The sequence below is a fragment of the Myotis daubentonii genome, chromosome 19 (genome assembly GCF_963259705.1).
Source record: "Myotis daubentonii chromosome 19, mMyoDau2.1, whole genome shotgun sequence".
NCBI classification, from domain to species: domain Eukaryota; kingdom Metazoa; phylum Chordata; class Mammalia; order Chiroptera; family Vespertilionidae; genus Myotis; species Myotis daubentonii.
In genome coordinates this window covers 1,825,912-1,852,426 of record NC_081858.1, presented here as the reverse complement: position 1 = coordinate 1,852,426, position 26,515 = coordinate 1,825,912, and the positions used below count along the sequence as shown (strand labels likewise).

Genomic DNA, 26,515 nt, shown 5'->3' with positions numbered 1-26,515 from the left:
TCTCTTTCTGTGTTTTGTGATCTGAGAAGGTGGCCTGGCCGCATGGCCTGGTGTGCTCAGTGTCCTCCTGGAAGGAGCTGGATCTGGGGGCCTCCAGACCTGGGCGCAGAGGGGCCGGCGTGAACGTGATGGGCCCAGCCCTGGCCCGGCACCCTCAGGATCACCGTGGGGCCTGACGCATTGCTCCCTTGCCCTGTCCTTGGGCACCGCCTCAGTCTCCTGGTGGGTAGAGTCTAAAAATCTACCTTTTCACCAAACTACCAAGGTGACTTTACTGCATGATTGACTATAATGGTTAAGAACCTGGGCTTCAGCGTTAGAGGTTTTGGGTTCAAAACTAGTTGTCCTTTCTAATTGTTCAAGGCCAAGTCTGTCAGCGTTCTCAGTTTCCCCGCTTATAAAGTAGGGGCTCATACAGAGAGCCAGCCCTGTGGGGTCCATGAGGAAACACATATGACACATTTATATGACTAATGGTAAGACCTCGGTAAACAAAACCTGCTATGACGACGATGAAGAAGAAGAAGAAGAAGACAAAGGTGACGAATCTCAGCCTCCCTGGGAGGCACCCTGCAGTGCTGCGTCCCCTGTCAGCTGCCCAGACAGCCAGGAAGCCGTTGCTGTGCCTGCTTCCTGCTTGCTCAGTGCACTGCACCTTGTGCCTCAGGCTTCCTGAGGTTGGCGAAGGGCTAGGCTAAGAAAGGCAGCTGATGGTTAGGGTGACAGGAGGTTGGGAAACCCTCAGAGAGTCACTTGGGGTGGTTGTCAGGATCCCTGTTTCCTCCTATGCAGTAGAATTGGAGGAAAGGAGAAGGTGGATGGAGGAGAATAAAGAGAGCTGGAAGGAGCTATGAAGGACAAAGCACCCTAAGCCGATGGGAGAAGATGGGGAGCAGAGAGGACAGGAGGGGCGTCATTGACAGGTGTGGGGAGGGGAGCTGGGCTGGTCAGAAAGGAGCCGACAGGGGAGAACTGGCCAACCCTCTCAAAGCTAAACAAGGTCCTCCGTCCCCATGGGATTCCATCTGTGCCTCACCAGCAAGCACCTGGGCTCTAACACGGTTCCAGGGTCAGGGCAGGATCCAGGGAGGAGAATAATCCAAGCGCGGACAAGGCTCGGGCATTGCTTCCTTCCATGACCATTCCCCCCTCCCCCCGCCTCCCCTTGCCCCATGGCAAAGCATGATGCCTCCTTCTTGGTATCTCGCTGGGGCTGCGTCCCATGGCCCCACTGGCTGAACCTGGGGGCAGGCAGCAGGGAGCAGTGCAGCCAGGAGCCTGGCCTGAGGGGCAGCCTGTTGTTCTTGGGGATAATGGAGAGCAAGAGGCCGTCTTGAGTGCCAAGGAGAAACAGGCTGGGGACAGCGAGAGGAACAACGAGGGTGTCTGCCGCGGTGGCGCCGGAGCCAGGCTTACCTGCTGAAAGCCATTCCTGGTGAACTGTAAGATTTTCAAGGCATAGTTGGACCTCTGGCCTTTGCTGTTGAATTCAATGTGGCCGGTGAGACCTTCCAATTCTACCTGTCCAGGAGAGAGTGAGTTACAGCACCACACAGGTCCCTGGCCACTCGGCCTCAGCCAGCGGCCACGCGTGTGCTGCTAAGGATGTCCGACAGCATGCCCCGCACAGGGGACAGAAGGCCATTCCCCTATCCACCTCTCAGCCACAGGCTTTTGAAGCCACACACGCGATGACTGGAACCAATTCGGAACTGGCTGGGGCTGGAGGGGAAGAAGGATGCCCCACCCTTAAGGACCTCACAGCTGCTGCCTAAACCAATGCAACACCAAGAGGCCAGCTGGAGTTCAGACCCCCTGAACCTTCCTGCTGGCCCGCGGCTGCTCCTAGGGCAGCTTCCTCCCGCCCCTGCCCCCACCCCCATCCCCAGTGCAAGTCAGGACAACCTGACTCAAATGCAAAACCCAAGCTGCTCCGCCCAGACGTGATGTCTGCTTCCTGGGTTAGGGACCCACATCCACCCATGGGAGGACACGTGGCTGAGAGAATCAGGGACCAGCCCCGAGTCAGAGTGCTGGCCTGAGGGGTCCCTGTCTACAGCAGCAGCGTCCCCCCACCTTGAGTGCAGCTTTGCTGGGACCACCTGTGAGCCCAAGGCTCAGGTTCCAAGCCCAGACCCAGGAGGCCCTGAACTGTCTGAGGCTCTCCAGGGCCATCGTCTTGTGAGCAGACTTGCCATGGATTCCGGTGATTTTAGGGGTTAGGGAACAAAGGTGACCCTCGATCCACGGCAGGGGGCTGCCTCAGGCCACTGTTTCCTCTGGGCTGAGATAACTGAGGAGGCCTGCAAGTGAGGGACTTGGAAGCGACTCTCCCGCTGGCTGGCTGGGCGTGGCCTCCAAGCCCCACCCCCTCACCATGCGCAGGTAGTTCATGAGGCTGGTGCCGTGCTGCCAGATCTGGGCTGAGCCGCAGGACAGGGCCTTCACGCCGATCTCCTGGCTCCGGTTCAGCTCCCGCACCGCAGTCACCACAGCGTAGAGGGCATCGAACAGCAGGGCCGAGGAGAGCTGCGAAGGGCAGAGGGCAGCGGAGCAGGCGCCAGCCAGGAGGCATGTGGGTAGGCGGGGGGAGGAGCAGAGAGAGGAAGGGACAGGTGTAAAGGAAGGGAAAGGGAAAGGGGAGAAAAGAGAAAGAGGAGGAAGAAAAGAGAAAAGCAAAATAGAGAGGAGATAAGGATGCACCTGCTGCCTGAGGCTACCTCCTGTCCTGGGACCAGCTCCAGCTCCCCTCACAGCCCAGCTGCCCACCCAAGGCAGATAGAGCAGCAAAGGGCCCTGTGGGGTTGGGCCAACAAGCTCCGGGGCCCACATGATTTCCAGGAGATCCTTTCTCTCTGCTCCAGGGAAGCACCCACTGTTACTGCTCGCAGGAATCCCCCAAGGCAATGGGGCTGCCTGTCTCAGGGAGAGGAAGGCGCCCAGCCACTACCCTCAGACACGCCCTCTCTACAAGACTCAGGCGACGGCGACGTCTTCTGGGAAGACCCCTAGACGCTGCTCACAGCTGTCCACACGATCTCAGCCCACTTTGTACTACTGATTTGATGGGCATGTATGACATTCATGGCAAGTTGAGTAAGGCCCTATTTCTGTGGTAGATGATAGTGAAACAGGGGAGGGGCTCGGGGAGACAGGGCACATAGAGGTTAACATGAGACTGAGTCAGGGGGGCCCACAAAGGGCTGTGGGGGTCCACAGAAGATGGCGCCTCTGGTTGGGTGATCAAGGAAATGGTTCCTGGAGGAGGCAGTGCTGGAACTGAGCACTAAAGGACTTTGGTAGAGAAAGTATTGAAGCTGAGAGTGGGGAGCAGCGAAGGCAGGGAGAAAGGCATTCCAGAGATGGAACTGTGTGAGCAAAGACACAGAGGTGCAGTGCGCAGAGCACCGGAGGGGGCGCAGGCGAGGAAGAAACCAGAAGCCAGAGGCGAGGCAGGGTTGTGCTGTGGAGCCTCAAGACCAGGGGGCAGAGGCCAGCGCAGTGCTGTCCATATCTGCAGCTCCCTGTTGCACTGCAAACAAGCTCTCAGGGCAGGAACACATGGGCCTGATCTCTACAACCCGTACAGCACACCCACCATGACCTGGCCTGTGGTTGGCCTCCAACATATTTATTGAATCAAATTAAATTTGGGGTGAAACCTGCCCACGGGCTCAGCCTCAACACTGCATCAAGTTAAGTTATGTCAGCGTCCCTCAGGGCGGGAAAGGCTGAGGGGTGTGGGTGGAAGTGGTAGACGCAGAAAAACAGAAGACACTTGTCCTTGGGGATGTGCTGTCCCAGGAGGTGATGGCACTGGGCTGCACACACGGGTCCCAGACAATAGAAACCGCTGGAAGCAACTACGGGGCCAGCACTGAGCAGAGACCTGGGGGTGGGGGGTGGGGGGGGGCAGGAGAGACTTCTAGGAGGAGGGTATCAGGTGCCCAAAGCCCAGAGAACCCTCCTTACTGCAGCCTTGCAGACGCAGCTCGCCCTGCTGTTGTCACATCTTCCCACCAGGCCCCAGTGCTCCCCTCCCCACTCTGTCTGAACACGGTTTCCTTGGCTGATGCTCTCTTATTAGCCAGCACCCTGGGTGCTGGAGTTCGTGTGTGCCTGCTCCTGGTCTTTTCGGAATCTCAAACTCCAGGGTCCTCAAGATTCTCTGAGTGCTTCGAATGAGAACAACTTCAGCTGGGGATGCTGGGGCGGAGAGCAGTGGGAGGGACATCCTCAAGGCACCTGTCTCCTCTCCATCTGTGTATTGCCTTCAACAAGGTGACTGGTGACCTGTGACATGTCCCCAGGACGCTCTGGCTCCCCAGGTACTCTCCGCAGCTCAGCCTGATTTGATGTGAACAGGACAGTCCCAAGCCCAGACGTCTCCTCTTCTAGTCCAGCCTCCTCAGGGTCCTTCAGACGTCACAGACAGTCCTTGCTTGCAGGCTCGGCAATCTGCCCGGGACCCTTGCCCAGGTCCTCACCAGCTTGTCTGGGCCTCGCCTCCACCCTGTGCCTCTCAAGCTCCCCTCCCCGAGTCGCCAGCTCCCTCCTCACCCAGCCTGTGAGAGCCTGCACTCCCAGCTCAGCGGGTCCGTCGCAGTGGCTCTCCATCCCCAACTCTCTGTTTGCTCTCCTGATTGCTTTCTGCCGCTGGTTTCATTTACTAATTTCGCTCTGGAAAGTTTGGGACTGCAGTTCTAGTTCAAAACCATCCTTTCCTGTCTCCACGCCTGGCCTCCTCGCTGCCGTCTGGAACCTCTGTCCTCCCATCGCCCCCTGGCATGACCCTCGGCTCTCTGTGGCCTCCCTTCCCATGTGTGGATGCCTGCCTCTGGGTTGTGTCTCTGTTCCTCCTAAGTATTCAATCCCCCAAATGCCTCAATCTTCATGTAAAATCCTGTCCTCTTTCTTGGCACCAAAATGTTGCTTGGCAAGAAATCCTCAAGTTCCCTGTTTTTATATTTTCATTGGTTCTTCATTGCTATGTTCTCTTGAGCTGTTTGTAAATTGTTTAGGGGAAAGGCTATGAATTAAGATGAGTCTATCTGACTCAGAAAGTTGTGGCTCAGTTTCTCCCCGTCCCTGAAATAGAACAGAAAGCATCTCCTACACACGGCCACCTCCACGGGTGGCCCAAGGCCCTCTTGGACGCCATTTGTCACTGAGCCTTCGCAGCTTGAACTTCACCCCCAATATGGTACCAGGGCAGAAATTATTAAAATCTCACAGAATAGTTCTTACAGCCTGGGTTTTATTCAGTGAAATAAACACTTACAAACATCTGTTTTAGCATAAATTCTAATTACTTAATCTAACCGCATGTAATTTCAGTGCTTTTCCGTGCTCTCATTCTGGGCAGCATGATCAATGGGGATGGCATAACCCAGTGCATGTTATTGCCACCCATGACGCTCTTTCCTCTCATCAGCTCAGGCGAGAAGCACATTTGCAGCTCGCTGTCGGGCCCCTGGGGGTGCAGTTCACTGTCTGTCGGGCCCCTGGGGGTGCAGTTCACTGTCTGTTTGGCCCCTGGGGGTGCAACTTGCTGTCTATCGGGCCCCTGGGGTGCAGCCTGGGGGACTTTCTCTCCTGCTGCTCCTCAGTCGGCCACTCCCTCTCCCGGCCCTTCGAGCTGCCAGCAAACTCCCCACAGGGACCCCTGCCAGGGGACATGTCAGGTGAGGAAGGCAGAGAGGCTTGCACAAGTCAGGAGGAAAGAAATAGGAGAGAAGAAGGAACAGAAAGAGAAAGAAAGGCGGTTACAGGACAGAGGGAGATGGAAAGGACAGCATGAGGAAAGGAGGGAGAAGGGAGGGATGGGAACTGAGATGGAGAGAGACAGGGAGAGAGCAGAGGGCCACGGAGGCGAGGAGAGAGGGGAGGAGAGTTGGTCCCCTGAGCTGGGGGCCCTGGCTGTTTGAGCAGCTGATGGGAGACAAGGTGGGACTATGCTCCCAGCTCCAAGCCAGTGGCAGAGCAGAGCCGGGTGGTGCTGGGACCTCAGCCCAGGAGGGGATGGAAGAGGCTGCTTTCTAAAGGTTGTTGCTAAGTGAGACACCTGGCGGGGGGCGGGGGGCGGGGCGAGGGGAGATGTGTGCTGGCACCTGTGGGCTCCTTCCACATGCTTTGATGTGAGTTCCTGTAAACCCTTCCTTCCTCTGGAGGCCACAGAGCCCTAGCTGACTGAGAGGCAATGCATGACCCCTAGCTGACCCCTAGCTGACGCTGAGAGGCACCAGCTACGTAAATGCTTGTTGTGAGATTAGGGGCTGGTGTTTAAATAGCATTTCTGTTGCGAAACCTTCCTGATACAGTTAGTAATGCCTACCCCATGGCTGACACACAGGAGGTTAAGTTAGCTCATTCGATGCAGTTTATCTTCCTGATAATCCTCGGAGATGGCCAGGCACAATCAGCTCAAAATTACAGATCAAACATCCGAGGTCAATGGCTTGCACACCCTGAGCTCAGTGGCCGGTGCTGCTGGCTCCAAGCCCAGCACACGCCTCAGCCAGAGCACAGCCGGGAGGCGCTGCCTGCATGGGGCCTCGAGGGCTCTCCTCTCCGTCTGTGGTCCACGTGGCACTGTGGAAGGGCTGTGACCCTCCGGAGGAAGTTGGAAAGGGGAGCAGGGACCTTGTGCTGCCCTCAGCAGGTGCCCGGTGAGGGTTGGTCCGCGATGGAGGGGAGGCAGTGATTTTGTTTCCTCTCCTAAGATGGTGCTCTGAGCCATTCAAGTCCACCGGCACCTCACTAGAATGCTGGGGTGATGGCGGCAGGAAGGGAGGGAAGGCCAGGACGGGCTTGTATCCCTGCAGGAGGACGCACCTGGCCCTTCATGACACTGGGCTCGAGGGCGTCCCTCACAGCCTCCAAGCCCTACTAGGGTCAGGACCTCCTTCCAAATCCTTCCTGTGGGTTCTCACCTTTCAGGTCAAAACACCGCATTCAGTGCAGCGAGGGGTTCCCTGGACTCGGCTCTACGCCCCTCCCCGTCATTCTTCCCATCAACGCTCCCTGCTCTGCAGGTGCCCCCTCCTTCCTAAGGCTTCCCCGCCACATAATGCAGCCGGCAGCGCTGGGCGGAAAGTCATTTTATCCTTCGGCCCACCCACTGCGAGGTCACCATTCTGGCCAATACCAATTAGGTGCCCATGTGCACCGTCCAGCGTCGTCCTTGCCTCTGGACATGTCTTCTCAAAGCCAGGGCCACTCCCACGTTAAAGCCCAGAAGAGGATGCCACGCAGGAGGGCACCCAGTTCCTGCACCTGATTGTTCCCGTTTCTCTACATCCTCAACTCACGTCCCACCGGCCTCCCTCGCCCGCTCAGTCATTCATTTGACAGACGCCCACTGGCTGCTTCATTTGGCCGGCCAGTCGACAGTCAGTGTGCACAGGAGGGGCGGTCCTGGAGAAAGGCCAAAGGCAGTGGTCAGAACTGTGACCTGTGAACGGCCTGGCCTGGGCTCTGAGCCCACCTCCTCTGCTCCTGAGCTGTGGCCTGGCTGCTTCCTTCACCTTCTGGCCTCGGTACCATCATCTTCAAGCAGAGTCCCTGGCAGCAGCTCCCTCAGAAAGTTGTCTGATCATCACAGAAGCTGCCTGAGGGGCTTCACCAAAACCCAGCGAGGACAGGGCCTAGGAAGCCACCCCTGCCCGTCTCGTCAGAACCTGCCTTTTGCAAATGGACACAAGCAAACCCTCGCCCCGTCCTACATGAAAGGATGTCACACCCAATGGGGAGCGGCAGGGACACCTTTGCTTCCACTCACACAGGAGGGAGCGGAAGTGTGAGGAGAACACGGTGAGGGCGCCGCGCACGCCTCTGGGTGAGCACCTCCTCGGGGCCGTGGTCCAGGTGTGCGAGGAGCACTGGACCCGGAGTCAGACCCTCAGAATCTAGTTTTACGTGCAAAAGGCCTGGCGTCTGCCCTTGAACGAGACCCCCACACCGCCCACTCCCATGTGGCCTGCGTTCCCCATCTGAAAAGTGAGGGACAGACGAGCTAAGGGATTTCCAGTAGCAATGTCCTTGGGTTCTAAACACGGGCAGTTCTCAGCAACAGTGCTATCAGGAGTGTGGCCCGGGAGGCTCCCCGCACGCTGTCCCCACATCTCCCCTCAGCATGCTGGTGACACGCACAGCATGGGTGCGCTGTTTCCTGGAACCCCCTTCCAGCTGGGCCTGGAGAAGGCGGGCCCCAGGAGGCTTGTGTCCTGGCTGCCCACAGAGGGAGGCCCCAGCATCGGGAGGGCTCGGGTGGCACTCACTGCGGGCCCGCGGAAGGGTGCGTGGTCACAGTTCTCCTGCCAGGACTGGTTGAGGCTCTGTGCAAACTCTCGGAAGAAAGTGTGGGATTGGTTGAAAATGGAAAATCCCAGGATGTTGACACGGTCATCCACGAGGCTGTCCACGCTCTGGAGCGAGAACTCCTGGAAAAACCCACAGTCAGGAGAGAGCAGAGTTAGGAAGGGGGGACGTGGGAGGGACTCGCTGGCACCACTCACTGTCCCGCGAGTCAGCTGCACACTCAGGCCATTCCTCTGCTGGGCAGGGAGGCCCCAGCAAGGGCTGAGCTGTTCTTCTGAGAGCAGGTGCTGGGAGAAGAGGAAATGAGCAGCAGGGTCCCTAAGAGCGTGTGTAGGGTTCGGGGAGGAGAGGAAGAACACTCATGTGCCTGATGGAGGCAGCAGTGTCACACGAGGTGCCCACCGAGCTATCAGGAACAGTGTGTAGGAATTTGCTGGGCAAAAAATGGGAACGGGCAATGGCCACTCAGGCAGAAGGCCCCAGGCCACAAAGGCTCAGCGGGGAAGAAGCGCGTGGCTCTTCCACTCGCTGCCCACAGTGCCCAGGGATAGCGGCATCACTTCTCAGAGTGTGGTCCGAGGAACCTGCCACCAGGCTCACTGGCAAATCTAACAGGAGTGATGCCTCTGGTGCCTACCTAGTGCCCCTGAAGCGGGGCTCTGGGGCGCGGCACTTTCAGCAGGTCCGCAGGCGTTATGCACTCTGAAATTTGGGGTTTACTGGGTTAGCACATAGGGCACACGGTGGGGAGTGGTGAGAAATGAGCTGGACAGATTGGCGGGGCCGAGCCTGGGCAGTGCCAGCCGAGGAGCTGGCGCTCTGTCCTGTAAGCGATGGGACCCGAGGGGGTGGTCACAGAGAAGGGACAAGGATCAAATTTGCTTTCTTCAAACCTGCAGGCTGAGGACAGGGCTCCTTTATTATGTCATTTTCATTCATTACAACACTTGGGTGTCTACTGTGCACCAGGCGCAGGCGCAGGTCCGTCCCGAGGAGCGTGCAGGCTCAGGAGCCAGCGCCCGAGGAAGTGCCTGCAGCAGCTGTGCTGGGCAGGTGGGGCTGTCCTTCCGCGCAGGCAGCCAGGGAGCTCCCCTCCGGGGCAGTGACATTCAGAAGCTCAAGGGGATTCTCCCAGAACCCATGTCACCTGGTCACCTGGCCCCAGCCAGGTCTCATCTCAGCAAACTAAAACCCCAAGCCTGGGTCCCATGGAAGCCAGTCCGTATCAAGGGAGAACAGCCCTCCTCAGTGGGCTGAGCTTGGAGCCCTGGGCCCCTCTGTTCACTGGGCGCCCCGCGCCCACGGCCCCTCCAGCAGGCCAGGCGGCAGGGTGTGGATGATTCAGCTCTCTGACCCCGCTCTGAGAACAGCGCCTTCATATGTGGTTCACTTTTGTGCAGGAAGTCCCTTTCATCACATGCTCATTTCGAGTGCCTCACACAGAGCCCGCAGCCAGCAGGCACATGGCAGGTACAGACCCCGACAACCCATTGCCACGCAGCCCGATGGGCAGACTCCCTGGCTGCCTCCTCCAGGACAGCGCTGCTCTCCTCGGTGGTCTCTCCCTGAGACTGAGCTCCCCCAGGCCCCTGCGCATCTTCACATCCTCCCTTGGGTCTGTGCCAGCCAATGCCGGGACCAGGTTGTGCGGAGCTCCCTGTGCAGAGTCCAGCCACTCCATGCAGCTTGCAGACTGAAGATCCCTTTGGGAGATGCTGTAAAGATCCCTATGGAGACACCAGCCCCTGACACTCTGAGTTGCTTGATGACTCATTGTGTTTTGGGTCCCACCATGTTCCTGTTAGGGGAACGGAATGTGCCAGAGAACAGAGAGACTCCTAAGCTGATAGTCTGTCCTAACACGGCAGCTGCCCACGTGCTGGGGCTATCGCCAGCGTGAGGCAGATGGCACATGAGAAGGATGCATCTCAAGGGAGGGTGGCCGGGGCACCAGGCAGGCGGCTGCCGGCACCCAGGGTCCTCACTGATATGGCTGGGTGGGGACCAGAGAGGTGTCCCCTCTCCCTTGTCTCCTGTCCTGTGGGCAGCTGGCACCTCTCCTCCATCCTCTCCCTACATGCATGGCCTGACGGGCCTCAGATGCCCAGAGATCACTGTGGCGACTGGGGGCATATAGTAGGTAAGGGCTCTGTGCTCAGATCCGGGTTCCTCACCACACTGATGTATGGCCTTAGGGAAGGCCTTTAACTCTCTAGGCTTCAGGTGCCTACTTTGTAAAGTGGGAACAATAAAGACAGCGACCTCAGAGGCTGTTTCAAGGAACATATAAGATGCACGCACAGGCTTAGCATCATATCTGCACATGGGAAGTGCTCAACATGTGATAGTCACTGAAATGCTCTACGAGACCTTGGGATGCCACCTTGGAGATCTGAGTTAGGAAGGTGTTTCCTGTCCTGGCCAGTTTGGCTCAGTGGATAGAGCGTCGGCCTGTGGACTGAAAGTCCTAGGTTCAACTCTGGGCAAGAGCACATGCCTGAGTTGCAGGATTGATCCCTAGTAGGGGGTGTGCAAGAGGCAGACGATCAATAATTCTCTCTCATCATTGATGTTTCTATATCTCTCTCTCCCTTCCTCTCTGAAATCAATAAAAATATTTTTTTTTTTAAAAAGGAAGGTGTTTCCTTCGAATGTATGTTTAGTAGAATGAATGTTCACTGCACACTCCTAGGACAGCCCTTCTAGAAGTCAGCCAGTCTGTCTTCTGGCCTTTTCATTCCTACTTTCTTATCCCTCACAATTATATTCTTTTTCTCAAAGTCCCCTTAAGATGAAAGGATCTAGAATCTTCCTTGATAACTCATTCCGTTTACAGTAACTCACGGGAGAGCTTGTAAAAGAGCCACAGAGGCAGCAGAGTGTTTCTTATCACAGTGTCCCAGGGCACGCTGGGAGTCTCCTCCCTAAGCCCCCTCATTTATGAAATGCTTCTTGTGACTAAGCTTAGCCTCTCTGAATGAAACTGAACCCTGGTTCCTAAACAAATATGGGAAACAGCTGCCAGTTTCTACATGATAACACCTAAGCCAGTGCTTCCCAAAGTGGGTTCCCCAGGGAATTAGCTTTTCCAGGAGCCATTAATAAAAACTTCATAAAAAGAAAGTTTCATGTTCAAATAAAATTAGAAAGCATTGGATGAGATATCTGCCTCTTTAAGATTCACATTTATCCACATGTAGTGCCTTACAGATGTGCAACATGGAGCTGGAGCTGGATTCTGGTTCACCCTGCACTTCCCAGCACACTGCCCTTCCAGCACACTGCCCTTCCAGCACACTGTCCTTCCAGCACACTGCCCTTCCAGCACACTGTCCTTCCAGCACACTGTCCTTCCAGCACACTGCCCTTCCAGCACACTGTCCTTCCAGCACACTGTCCTTCCAGCACACTGCTCTTCCCAGCACACTGCTCTTTGCAGCACACTGCCCTTCCAGCACACTGCCCTTCCAGCACACTGTACTTCCAGCACACTGCCCTTCCAGCACACTGTCCTTCCAGCACACTGTCCTTCCAGCACACTGTCCTTCCAGCACACTGCTCTTCCCAGCACACTGCTCTTTGCAGCACACTGCCCTTCCAGCACACTGCCCTTCCAGCACACTGTCCTTCCAGCACACTGCCCTTCCAGCACACTGCCCTTCCAGCACACTGCCCTTCCAGCACACTGTCCTTCCAGCGCACTGCCCTTCCAGCACACTGTCCTTCCAGCACACTGTCCTTCCAGCACACTGCTCTTCCCAGCACACTGCTCTTCCCAGCACACTGCCCTTCCAGCACACTGCCCTTCCAGCCCATTGCTCTTCCCAGCACACTGCCCTTCCAGCACACTGCCCTTCCAGCACACTGCTCTTTGCAGCACACTGCACTTCCAGCACATTGCTCTTTGCAGCACACTGCCCTTCCAGCACACTGTCCTTCCAGCACACTGCCCTTCCAGCACACTGTCCTTCCAGCACACTGTCCTCCCAGCACACTGCCCTTCCAGCACACTGTCCTTCCAGCACACTGTCTTTCCAGCACACTGCTCTTCCCAGCACACTGCTCTTTGCAGCACACTGCCCTTCCAGCACACTGCCCTTCCAGCACACTGTCCTTCCAGCACACTGCCCTTCCAGCACACTGTCCTTCCAGCACACTGCCCTTCCAGCACACTGCCCTTCCAGCACACTGTCCTTCCAGCACACTGCCCTTCCAGCACACTGTCCTTCCAGCACACTGTCCTTCCAGCACACTGTCCTTCCAGCACACTGTCCTTCCAGCACACTGTCCTTCCAGCACACTGCTCTTCCCAGCACACTGCTCTTCGCAGCACACTGCCCTTCCAGCACACTGCCCTTCCAGCACACTGTCCTTCCAGCACACTGCCCTTCCAGCACACTGCCCTTCCAGCACACTGTCCTTCCAGCACACTGCCCTTCCAGCACACTGTCCTTCCAGCACACTGCCCTTCCAGCACACTGTCCTTCCAGCACACTGTCCTTCCAGCACACTGCCCTTCCAGCACACTGCCCTTCCAGCACACTGCTCTTTGCAGCACACTGCACTTCCAGCACATTGCTCTTTGCAGCACACTGCCCTTCCAGCACACTGTCCTTCCAGCACACTGCCCTTCCAGCACACTGTCCTTCCAGCACACTGTCCTTCCAGCACACTGCCCTTCCAGCACACTGTCCTTCCAGCACACAGCTATTCCCAGCACACTGCTCTTTGCAGCACACTGCCCTTCCAGCACACTGCCCTTCCAGCACACTGCCCTTCCAGCACACTGTCCTTCCAGCACACTGCCCTTCCAGCACACTGTCCTTCCAGCACACTGCTCTTCCCAGCACACTGCTCTTCCCAGCACACTGCCCTTCCAGCACACTGCCCTTCCAGCCCATTGCTCTTCCCAGCACACTGCCCTTCCAGCACACTGCCCTTCCAGCACACTGCTCTTTGCAGCACACTGCACTTCCAGCACATTGCTCTTTGCAGCACACTGCCCTTCCAGCACACTGTCCTTCCAGCACACTGCCCTTCCAGCACACTGTCCTTCCAGCACACTGTCCTCCCAGCACACTGCCCTTCCAGCACACTGTCCTTCCAGCACACTGTCCTTCCAGCACACTGCTCTTCCAAGCACACTGCTCTTTGCAGCACACTGCCCTTCCAGCACACTGCCCTTCCAGCACACTGTCCTTCCAGCACACTGCTCTTCCCAGCACACTGCTCTTTGCAGCACACTGCCCTTCCAGCACACTGCCCTTCCAGCACACTGTCCTTCCAGCACACTGCCCTTCCAGCACACTGTCCTTCCAGCACACTGTCCTTCCAGCACACTGTCCTTCCAGCACACTGTCCTTCCAGCACACTGCTCTTCCCAGCACACTGCTCTTTGCAGCACACTGCCCTTCCAGCACACTGCCCTTCCAGCACACTGTCCTTCCATCACACTGCTCTTTGCAGCACACTGCCCTTCCAGCACACTGCCCTTCCAGCACACTGTCCTTCCAGCACACTGCCCTTCCAGCACACTGCCCTTCCAGCACACTGTCCTTCCAGCACACTGCCCTTCCAGCACACTGTCCTTCCAGCACACTGCCCTTCCAGCACACTGTCCTTCCAGCACACTGTCCTTCCAGCACACTGTCCTTCCAGCACACTGTCCTTCCAGCACACTGCTCTTCCCAGCACACTGCTCTTTGCAGCACACTGCCCTTCCAGCACACTGCCCTTCCAGCACACTGTCCTTCCAGCACACTGCCCTTCCAGCACACTGCCCTTCCAGCACACTGCCCTTCCAGCACACTGTCCTTCCAGCACACTGCCCTTCCAGCACACTGTCCTTCCAGCACACTGTCCTTCCAGCACACTCCTCTTCCCAGCACACTGCTCTTCCCAGCACACTGCCCTTCCAGCACACTGCCCTTCCAGCACACTGTCCTTCCAGCACACTGCCCTTCCAGCACACTGTCCTTCCAGCACACTGTCCTTCCAGCACACTGCTCTTCCCAGCACACTGCCCTTCCAGCACACTGCCCTTCCAGCCCATTGCTCTTCCCAGCACACTGCCCTTCCAGCACACTGCCCTTCCAGCACACTGCTCTTTGCAGCACACTGCACTTCCAGCACATTGCTCTTTGCAGCACACTGCCCTTCCAGCACACTGTCCTTCCAGCACACTGCCCTTCCAGCACACTGTCCTTCCAGCACACTGTCCTTCCAGCACACTGCCCTTCCAGCACACTGTCCTTCCAGCACACTGTCCTTCCAGCACACTGCTCTTCCCAGCACACTGCTCTTTGCAGCACACTGCCCTTCCAGCACACTGCCCTTCCAGCACACTGCCCTTCCAGCACACTGCCCTTCCAGCACACTGCCCTTCCAGCACACTGCCCTTCCAGCACACTGTCCTTCCAGCACACTGCTCCTCCCAGCACACTGCTCTTCCCAGCACACTGCCCTTCCAGCACACTGCCCTTCCAGCCCATTGCTCTTCCCAGCACACTGCCCTTCCAGCACACTGCTCTTCCCAGCACACTGCTCTTTGCAGCACACTGCCCTTCCAGCACACTGCCCTTCCAGCACACTGTCCTTCCAGCACACTGCCCTTCCAGCACACTGCCCTTCCAGCACACTGCCCTTCCAGCACACTGTCCTTCCAGCACACTGTCCTTCCAGCACACTGCTCTTCCCAGCACACTGCTCTTCCCAGCACACTGCCCTTCTAGCACACTGCCCTTCCAGCCCATTGCTCTTCCCAGCACACTGCCCTTCCAGCACACTGCCCTTCCAGCACACTGCTCTTTGCAGCACACTGCACTTCCAGCACATTGCTCTTTGCAGCACACTGCCCTTCCAGCACACTGCTCTTCCCAGCACACTGCTCTTTGCAGCACACTGCCCTTCCAGCACACTGCCCTTCCAGCCCATTGCTCTTCCCAGCACACTGCTCTTCCCAGCACACTGCCCTTCCAGCACACTGCCCTTCTAGCCCATTGCTCTTCCCAGCACACTGCCCTTTCAGCACACTGCCCTTCCAGCACACTGCTCTTTGCAGCACACTGCACTTCCAGCACACTGCTCTTTGCAGCACACTGCCCTTCCAGCCCATTGCTCTTCCCAGCACACTGCCCTTCCAGCACACTGCCCTTCCAGCACACTGCTCTTTGCAGCACACTGCACTTCCAGCACACTGCTCTTTGCAGCACACTGCCCTTCCAGCACATTGCTCTTTGCAGCGCACTGCACTTCCCAGCACACTGCTCTTTGCAGCACACTGCCCTTCCAGCACACTGCCCTTCCAGCACACTGTCCTTTGAGCACACTGCTCTTTGCAGCACACTGCACTCCCCAGCACACTGGCCATGGAGCCTCTCAGAAGCCATGGCTGCCTCTCAGTTTCTTCTTTCAGACACATTGGGAAATGCTGCTCCAAACACAGTTAAACATGCATTATACACCCAAGTTCAGATGATGGAGAGGGATTTTTCATGAACTTAATACATTCCAGGACTGGAGGGGATTAGAGTCCTGGTTCCTGCCCACCACAAGCTCTAACTCAGAACGCACAACTCCCTCTCTTTTTCAGGCCCAGCTCCCCAGCCTCAAGGCCTGGCTGCCACCTCTTAACTAAATGGCAGACAGGGCTGGGAGCGCTGGGCTGAAGCAGGTGCGCATGGATCTTGATTCTCTCCTTATGAATATGCTGGGAAGAGAAACCCTAAGGTCCCCTCCCAAGGATCTGGAGGCCATAGTGGCAGCACCAGAGAGGGAGCAGAGGGTGAGGAACAGAGAAATGGCCACCTGGCGAGGCTGGGGGAGGGGGGCGGCTGAGCAGCGGCGAGACCCAGGCCTTCCCAGCCTGCCTGGCATCGGGGCAGCCTGTGTTCCCACAACCATCTGCTCCCGGGAAGAGGAAGGCAGAACACTTCGACCCCGCAGCTGTGACTGTCTCCGTCCTGTGCCTCCGCGACTAAATAACTATTAACTGTGAACAGAAGCTCAGGGTCAAGCTGACATGGTGGACACTGTGCTCCTCACCGAGGCCCTGCACCCCCATTAAGTTCAGCCTCCTTCCCAGCCACGGGGTGCGAAACCTCTCTGTCCAGGTCCTAGCTCATTAGCCTCAGGCATGTTGCGACCCAGTGCACCGCCCCATCTCACCAGCGGTGCGGCAGGCTGTTGAGGAAGGTGAGCGGAGCTGTGAATCAGCAGTCTCGGCCTGCCCCATCTCTAGCAGGACCAAGGATGGGCTCCCGCCACTGGCAGCTCGCTGTCCAACATGCTCAAGGTCACTCAGGAGGTGTGACCAGGGAAGGATTCAGGGCACTGGTCTCTCGGGTGACTCCCACAGCAGGAGGGAAATGCACATAATAGGAGATTTTTGAGATCTTGACCATTTTTGCCTCATTCATTTCATAAATCCACAAGCATTCCCTCCAGGACACTCATCGTGTGTTTGGCACGAGAAACTACGCTGAGCAGGCTGGTCCCTGCTCACAAGGTGCTCATTCTCAGAGGCCAGTGGGAGGCACGTTCCCCAAAATGGTCAGTATAAGAGCCAGGAAGGCAGGCAGAGGCGGTCCCTTCTGCCAGTATTTCTGTTGCTTTTCCTAAGCTGAGGGCTGATTGCAAAGCTGAGGTCTGAGAGATGCTGTCATCAGTCACTGCCATCTTGGCACACATCAGGCTCTGAGGAGATGGGCTGGACCTGGGTCACAGGACAGGACTTCTGGACAAGGGCGAGGGAGAGTCAGGTAGCTGCCCTACTCAGGCAACCTGGACAGCGGAGGGCACTGGAAAGATAGGCAACACAGGCAAGAACAAGGACACGCACGAAGAGGAAAGTCAAGCACTTCACATGGGAAACAGGAAGGCAGGAGACTGCATCCAGCCATTTATCACCTCTTCATCCAACCATGAAGCAACAGCGTTTGAGTCTATGGAGCCTCTAGACTTTCCTCAGAGGAGGAAGGACTTGACCCGGCTGTCAGTGACGGGGGCAGCCAAGGCTAGATCCTGGGCCCTCCATGCCAACTCCTCTGCTGAAAACGCTGGCAACTTTGCAGGACAGATTGGTCTTCTGGGACCGGGACCTTCCTTAGTGGCTCTGGCTCCCCTCTTCGTCACACCCCGGCTTCACCAGGGCAGGCTCCTTGCTCTTCCTCATGCCCATGCCGGGCCTCTGCCTACACGTCACACACTCCCATTCTCATTCCTAACCAGCTTTTGTAAGCTCCTCACCCAAGGATAATTTTTTCTATTGATTTCTAGAGGGAGTGAAAGGGAGGGAGGAGGGGGAGAGAGAGAGACACTGACATGAGAGAGACACATCAATTGGTTGCCTCTGCATGTGTCCTTCTGAGGCTGGGGAAACTGCAACCAAGGTAAGTGCCCTTGACTAGGAATGGAACCCACTGATGCTCTAACCACTGAACAACCGGCCAGGGCTCTAACCAGCTTTTAATAAATGATTCAAAGAAAGCCATATCTGTAAACCTTTCTTTAAGCCCCCTCTCCCCCTAGCACCAAAGGCCACCTCCTCTGGGCGTCGGCATCTCTCATTTGCAGACTGAGCGCTTTTTAAGCCACATCCCAATGTTGCTTGCATTCCCCAGCACACAGTAGGCATTTAATAAATGCTTGATGAATAAGTATAGTTCATTTTAACATTTGCTTAATCATGTCTGACTAATCATAATCCTATAACCTGGGCCAAGGACTTCCCGCTGTCAGCCAAATGCAAATACAAAGACTAATTCTTCTGTCGATGCCTCCCGGATCTTCTTCCAAAGATCCCTGCTGCTCCTGCCTCCTAAGCACACCCTCCTCTGATGGCCAAGGTCAGAGAGCACGTACAGGAGGCGTAGCAGCGGGAGAGAGCACAGTTTTGGAGCAAAGTTTCTCTTTAAGGTGCTGTGGTATCCATGTATGTCACTGTCAGATCTGCCACCACTCGCGGTCTGCATTCGGTGGGTGGTGCCTTGGGAGCTCAGACACATGGGGACACTCACTCCGTTACTCTTTTCTAGCTGCACTTAAAACGTATCTATTCACCAAAGCGTACTGTGCTGTGCAGTGTGTTCCTCCTAAAAGGCTCAATAGAACTGAAATATGTGGACAGTCTTAGTAATTTTACAACAAACTACACTTCAGAGTCAACTGCTCCAGCACTTAGAAAGGTGTCTAACTGATGGATGTGGCTCTTGGCCAGCTCTGTGAGTGCAGGCGTGCATGTGCGTGTGTGTGTGTGTGTGTGTGTGTGTGTAGCAATGCATGCATGTGTAGGGGTGTGTGTATGTAAGAATGCTTTATATGTAGGGATGTGTGTGTAGGAATGTATATATATATGGATGTATGTGTAAGAATGCATGTATGTGTAGGGGTGTGGGGGTGCTTTTGGTAAATGACTACAAGATAATGAAGAGGCTCAAGCACCCTGGAAACTATAGTTCCAACTGGGTAAGAAGCCAATTTTGAAATGTCCCCAATGGCTTCAGAGTTTCAGAAAGCCAGAGGCAGGCAGCAAACCAGAAAACTGAGGTCTAAGGATGGAAATACTCAACATGAAGTGGGCAAAAAGCGATGGAAGGTAAATAATGTTGACTAGCAGCTCACTGAGGTTTTTAAATTTTCCATGTTCTTTACAAAATGATCCTGTAAGAATTATTCCAATTTACAAAAGGAAAAACAGACTCCAACAGGTTGAACAATGTGCCACATATACATCTGATACATGGCAGGGCCCAGATTCAAAGTCAGGTCTTCTCCGATCTGAGGCTCTTGCTGCCTCCATTAAGCCATGTTTCCATCCTCTGTTTCAACAGTCAGGAGGCTCACACAACTTCACGTGCCAAGCCCCAGACAATTTCATAATGACCTTTAAAACCTGAAGGGGAGGTTTTTTTTCAAAGACCTTTGGGTTCTGGCTTCCCGAGTGAGGTGCAGATCCTGGCCCGAAGAGGCCATGTGACCAAGGCCAACCTGAGCAGATTGTGGCCAGTGGAGCAAGCAGCCCAGGTGACAGGCCACAGTACAAGGAGTCACACCGTCCTTGGTCTCCTCTGCCTCTTCCTACCTCAGTGGTCGTTCTTGGTGCCAGCCCTGGCCTCAGGTCTTGACATTGCTCTCACTCATTAGGACCCTTGGAAATGTGGCTCTTGAACCCTGAACTAACCCCCTTCGTGGCCCTGCACACCCTTCATTCTACTCTGTCCAGCCAGCATGAAGGAAGGCACTCCAGATTGAGTAGTTATTGTGTGGTCCACTTGGCTGAGCTGCAAGTCTTCATGCTCATGGGCGTAGAGGGGATGAGCTGAATTCCTGTTGGATGCAAGGAGGTGAGCTCTCTCACCTGGCCAGCCCTTCTAGCCCTCAGACTATGATGTTGTGAACTGCTCCATTCATCCACTCAACATATACTTACTGAGCACCCACTATGTGCCAGTAGGCCACTCAGGTTATAGTGATGGAGCTCAAAGTCTGGCAGAGGAGTCAGCTATGGAAGGAGTTCCCACTTGAGATGATGCTACAAAATGCAGAACACAGGGCTCTGTGAGAGTGTGCCAGTGAGTTCAACCGGGGTGTCAGGGGAGACCTCATTGAAGATGTGACATCAAAGCAAGGCCTGAAGAAGAGTGGGGTTGGCTTGCCAGAAGAAGGGGCAGGAGAGGCGGGCAGGAGCACATCACTTCCTCCTCCGGAGTCAGTTCCTTCCCTCCCTGTCTGCCCCCAGTCCCCTCTCTGTAATAATTTTAGCAATTTCAATTACTTATGACTCATCTCTCTGATAAAGCTTTAGAAAAATAAACATAGGATCTATCTGCTTAACAATAACATAGACACAGAGGATAATACTTTCCTGCATATATTCATTCTGCCCAAATAAAATAGAGACGGTGCATGGGACCACCTTTCTGCAGGACGCCCCGGCTGGCTGCATGGGGGAACCCCAGCAGCTGTTAGCTAACTCGCTTCCTCAGACCATGCGGGCCTCTGATCAAGGGATTGTTCCTCCTTGGAGTGCCAGCTGAGGGTGTTATGACTTGAAATGCTCCCAACAGTGTATAGGATGGAACAAGTCCAGGACTGGAAAGATCCTCAGAGACCACTTCGTTCTGCCTCATAATGTTAAGGTAAAGAAACAGAGTCTTGTGAAGAGACTGGGCTTGCCTGGAGTGGACACGGTCAAGTGAGGGGGGAAGAGCTGCTGCGGATCCATGATCGGGCTCCACTACCTCGAGCAAGACAGCACACTGGCTGAGCCGCAGCTCACTCATCCTTAAGATGAGGGTGAAGCAGTGCTCTCTGCTGGGCGACTGTGAGGTGTAGCGGAGAAGCACGCGTTACAGAGCTTTCCATGCAGAAGGTATTCGTTTGATGAATGTCATCCCTATGACTGTGTCGCCCAGCTAGTCAGTGGCAGGGCTGAAACTAGAAGCCATGCTGCTTCATGGCCCGCCCTCACTCCGGTGAGACGCCCTACGGTGTGACCCTCCCCACGCCATCCCACACCAGCGCTGGGCCCTTCTCTCTAGGTTCCCCAAGGAAACTCTGAGGTGCCTGCTTCCTATGGCACACGTGGCAGCCTGCCCTCCGGCATGGTAGTGGTGCCAAGAGCTCAAAGCTCTGGCCCCGCCTGGCACATGGTAACAACACGGAGGTCATGGTGTCCATGCAATGTTGGCAGCAGCCCTAGTGGCCCACAGGCCACACAGCCTCCTGCTTTTGGTGCCCAATTAATTCTTGCATTTCATTGACATATCATGACTTTTGACCCATGCCCTTACCTCTCCTCACTTCTCCCTACCTGGGTGGCATCGCCCTCCTTTGGCCCAGGCCCCTCTGCTCTCTGACAGGGACTGGGTGACTGTGCTTTCCTTGTGGGCAGTGATGTGCCTCTTTCTAGGCTCGCTGGGAGCTGGGCAACCTTTTAGGTTTATGAGCTCAGATCACCCTCTGCCTCTGATCTGAAAGGCAGCTCTGCCGTCTCAGTGGCTGACTCGGCTTTGCCCAGAGGCCGGACTCTTCTGTCGTTTTCCGTCGTCTTATAGACAACAGTTTCTGAGCCAAACCCAGAGGCCAACTGGACAGACTCCTTCCAGATTAACAAGCGGAACAAGCACAGCGAACCTGTACCCGCCCCGTGCAGGCCCCTGGAGATGCCACAGGACCACGGGCCACCCACGGCACGGAGTAGCCAGAGCGGCCCTGTGAGCGGTGAGGGAGCTGACACCTTTGTGAGGAACCGCTAATCTCCATGGTTAGGACCCGTTTCCCTCTAAACAGACATGCCAGAGCGTAGGATGCTTATTGCTCTTCCACACGCATGAAAGAGTATCTGATGATTAATAACTTCATGTGGCAGATATTGCCAGAAATCACCACACACCTTTCCTCTCCCACCTGGGCAGGCAGCAGGTGAAATTTCCCAGTCTCCCTTATAGGTGGTTGCGGGCACACGACTGAGTTCCAGCCGTGGAAGTGGGAGGAGAAATACCAGTGCCCCTCCAGGCCTGGCCCACACGCCCTCCTGCGCCTGACCTCCCGTGTCCCCATCCCTGGCTTCTAGGGACACATTTATACGTGGGAGGAGCCTGGGCCCTGAACGCCCTGCGGAAGGCTGCCCGCTGACCAGGACTCTCTTTTGAAACTTCAACTGAGTCAGAAACACACTTCTACTGTGTGAAGCATGAGATTCGAGGGTTTATCTGTTACAGCCGTGGACATTACCTATCAGAGACCGTGCTATCAATAGCCAACTTTTCATTTTCTCAGATTCTAGCGATGGATGTCGTTACCCACACTGTACCCGTGAGAACCCAGGACCCTCGGAGCTTTGGGCGCCCGGTGAGCGAGTGCCTGACTGGGGACTGCCCCAGGTCTGCCCACCTGAATGGCTGGGTTCTCATACACCAGCCTTTTTCCCTCAGTATAAAGCTTCTTAATCAGGTCTCAACTTTAGCCATGTGGTCTTGCTTCTTTCCATTTGCAAAGTCCAAATAGTAATAAACACATCTGAACTCTTCAGACGCACTAAGTTGTTTTATTATCATAAAAACAAATAATGACAAATATTGGTGAGGACATGGAGGGACTCACACCCTCATAAACTACTGGTGTGAACAGAAAATGGTGCTGCTGGAAAACAGTTTGGCCATTCCTCCAAAATTAAGCATATAACTCCCGTCTGAGCCTGCATGTCCACTTCCAGGAATCTGCCCACACGAGCTGAAAGCCGGGGCTCGGACAGATTCCTGCCCTTGTTCACGCAGCCAAAGCGAGAGGCACCTCAGCTGCTGAGTGGCCTAGTGATAATGGAGCTGATATTCATTAATGCCTTCCACAGCCAGGTTCTGCACTCGTGTTTCTGTCATTTCCTCATTTAACCCTCACAGCAGCTCTAGCAGAAGGTCCTGCTTTATCCCCACTTAGACCCTCCGTGGTCTCATCTGTGAGCAAACACTCATGCTACCCACCTCATTAGTGGATCCACACAGCGGCTAGCTTGTGAGTGTAGTATTCTTAGTATTTCACAGCCCCTTCCCTCACCAAAGGCCACTGTGAAGCAGCTGCTGTGTGGAGAGGATGTCCTGAGGATCTCAGGTGAGTCGCTGAGGCTCAGAGAGGTTAAGTAAATCGCACAGGGTCACACAGCAGATATCTACCTAATGCCAGGGCCTGGGTCTTCCCGACTCACTGTGATGGCCCTGACATAGCTAATCTGAGTGCCTGCTGCATCCTGTGGCAAAATTTAGGGAGATGGGCCATGATGGGTCCCTGAGAAATTCAGAGAAGGAATAAATGAGGATTAAAGCTCAATGGCACCTGTATTTGGGGGGAAGGGACTAAAGAAGTACAGACGATAACTCACTATCATATATAATTTTTTTTCCAGAGAGGAAGGGAGAGGGAGAGAGAGATGGAAACATCAATGATGAGAGAGAATCATTGATTGACTGCCTCCTGCATGCCCCCTACTGGGGATCCAGCCTGCAACCCAGGCATATGCTCTTACAGGGAAGTGAACCATGATTTCCTGGTTCATAGGTTGATGCTCAACCACTGAGCCACACTGGCCGGGTGCATTACCCTCCTTATGACGCCTGGCCCGCTCTGCGCTAGCCCGACTCCCAATGCAGCTGGGGGAAAGGATGGACTTCAAAATAGTTTCTTCACTCCTCGCAGCGGGTCTGTCCACTCCAGAAAGCCCAGGCCCCGAGGGCTTCCAGGCTCTCAGCGACATTCGCAATGGCACTGCCTCTGTGTGCGGGACTGTTACGCCACCACCACCACTGCTGCCGTTCCTGCTCTGCCGCCCCTCCCAGGTGCTCAGGCGGCGTCACCCTTGTTAGCTCCAGCCCAGAGACTCGGACGCGTGCTCCCAGGGCTCCCCTGGCCTGTGCCCACCCACGAGGAGAAACGCGCTTGGAAAGCGGGAAGTGTTGTGATGCAATCTCCCTCATCCTCCCAGTGGCACCAGGTTACACATGAGAGGACGGGGCTCAGCTCATCAGTGTGACTCTCCAAGGCACCCAGTGAGCCCGACAGAGGGGCGCTTGCTGGGTCTCCCGACTTCACAGGCCAGTGCTTTTCCACCAGAAAAACCACCCGGATCACCATCGTCATCACTTCTGAGAAGAGGGAGGGTGGCACACAGCATTGGTGATGCTATCTCTTAAAACTCTCTAAGCCAAGCACCTCCAACTCCTTGTTCTTGTTACTGTGCTGGGAACTCATACTCCAAATGCCTGGCCTCCCCCCACGAGGTCACCCCTGTGTCGCCCTGCTTCCCAGCATCTTTCTCTGCTTCCTGGGGAGCAGCCCTGGCCTCCCTGGCACACGCAGCAGCCCTGGCCGCCTGCCCTCTCCTCTCTCCTCCCCGGGCTCCCCACACGGGACACAACTGCATTTTACTCTCTCTTTCCTCTCCTGCCCACTTTCAGGGCACCCCCCCCCCCCGCCCCCGTGCCTCCTTACTTTAAGCAAAAGCTTTTGTCTTGCACTGGGAATCATCTAATGTACAGCCGTGTTAGATAGAAAAAATATACACATAAGCAAAGAAGGGCCTGGCTTATGACATGCTGAGGGGTGGGGCCTGTGGGCGATTCTGGTGCTGGATCTGGTGCTGCTCGCCCCGACAGCGCTCTGTAGTTGCATGTGTGCTGTGTGAGGTCTTCACATGGGGCTGGACTTCCAGGAAGCCAGTCCAGCAGGGGGCAGGAGTGTGGGGAGCTGGGCGACGGCTGGGGAGGGAACCCCAATGGGGGAAAGAGGCCCCCTGGGTTTTTCAGGGGCTTTCAGCTCTGGGCGCAGAGGCCTGTGGAGGCGTCAGTGTGAACAGCCCCATCGCTGCCTGCAGAGAGCGCTGCTCACAGGACCCCAACAGCTGGACAAGAACAGGACCCCGCAGACCAGCGTTTCCTGGGCAGGCACCGCCCACGCCGCACAGGGCAATGCCCAGACCCCGCCCCTGCACCCCGGGGATGTATCCTATCACATAGGATGACCAAGAAAGTTTAACTTGTATGTAACCGTTTCCTCCTTAAGATTTAAGAGTTAAATCTGTGAGGTGAGATTCTGCTCACTAACATACTTGTATCCGCTTTATATCTTCTAATGGTTATTTTCGTGGAGAGAGGTGGTTAAGCAATTAACAACGACCACCGGCAGGGCCGCCCCAGAGCAGCCCATGTGGTTCAAGTGAGTCCCTTTTCCCTGGGCCTGCCAAGTGCCTTTGAACCCCAACCATGTGGGTGTCGGTTCCTGTCCCAGAACCTTCTTCCTTCCTTGCTTATCTAGGAAAGCCCCACGGACTTTCAGGGAGCAGCTTAAAATCTGCTTCTATGGGTCCTTCTCTTCCTCCTCCTCCTCTTCCTCCCCCTCCTCATGCTCCTCCTCCCCCTCCTCATGCTCCTCCTCTTCCTCCTCCTCCTCCAAAGCCTGCCCCAGGTTGATCGAGTGGCCCCTGCTTTAGGGTGTAGACCATTTTGTACACATCTAATAGAATTTACCACTTTGCACAATGGATACTTTGCATTTTCCAGGGCAAATTTAGTTTCTTATTCCCATTTTAATCCCTAATTCCTGACGCAGCGCCTGAAACCTCAAAAGCACATCTGGATGAAGGGGTCACTCGAGTGATCTCAAGATGTCATTCATTTATAAAATAAAACAGACTTCTTCTCTGAATGCCTGCTATGATGGCTCTATCGGTAACAGCCAGAAACTGGAAGCCACCAAAATGTGTCTCAGTAGGTGGGTATATCCACACCAAAAGTCCAGTCAGCATGGATAAGGAACAGACAATGGACTCACATAACAACCTGGTGATTCTCAAGGGCACGGCGCTGGGAGTGACAACAGTTAACCTCAAAAGGCCACTGTGTGATTGCATCAAACAGCATCCTTGAAGCTATAAAACAACAGAAATAGAGGACAGAGTAGGGAGAGTGGGGATCAGGGTGGTGGGGAGGTTCTAAATAGTAGCACAAGGGAGATTTTTGTGGTGATTAAATAGTTTTGTATCTTGATTGCAGTGGGAGTTACACAAATCTACACATTTTGAGAGATGTGCCATTTGCTATCCTAGTTTTGATGTTATTGTAACTAAATACGATGTCACACCTGGAAAAACTGGGTGCATTTCCTTTGTGACTTCCTGTGGTTCTTTTATTTTATTTCACATAAAAAGCTATAAAATTCTTCTAAAAACCCATTCTCTGACGCTCTTCTCTCTAGTTGAGTGCCTGTATTTCATAACAACCTTTCTCTCTTCTTACTGATTCACAATTTCAAAACGCCCCACATACATTACATCACATCTTTTTAAAATGCAGCAACTCCATGACGCAGCTGCTCTTACCCCGTTTTCCCGACCGAGGCTCGGCACTGGCTGGAGGGCACAGAGTTGGGAGGTGGCAAAGTTGGTGCCCCCACCTCACCCAGTAAAATGTCTACCGACTTCTTTCTCATCTGCAGAGGGGGGGTTGGAAGACACGGTCTCGGACGGTGCATCAGCGATGACACCTCGGGCCACATGCACTTGCTGTGGCCTCGCTGTCCGGCGGGAACCAGCACCAGCTCTGGCGGGGCAGGGACCGGCAGCCAGCAGCCAGGCCTCCCAGGGCACTCCTCTCCCAGGGGAGGCTGTGCTGTGTAGCACGTGGCACTTGGACGGAGGGTCAGACTCTAC

General features: G+C 55.3%; 1 protein-coding gene across 3 annotated transcripts in view; it reads right to left on the bottom strand.

The window, feature by feature from the left end:
• The window catches only part of GRIK4 (glutamate ionotropic receptor kainate type subunit 4), a 261,622-nt gene that overhangs the window by 63,681 nt on the left and 171,426 nt on the right, over window positions 1–26,515 (bottom strand). For all 3 annotated transcript variants that reach the window (XM_059676626.1, XM_059676628.1, XM_059676627.1), the window contains 3 exons: window positions 8,280–8,441; window positions 2,377–2,529; window positions 1,417–1,521 (listed from right to left, as the gene is read on the bottom strand). In XM_059676626.1, the coding sequence (XP_059532609.1) occupies window positions 1,417–1,521; window positions 2,377–2,529; window positions 8,280–8,441 (420 nt within the window). The remainder of the gene's footprint in view (window positions 1–1,416; window positions 1,522–2,376; window positions 2,530–8,279; window positions 8,442–26,515) is intronic.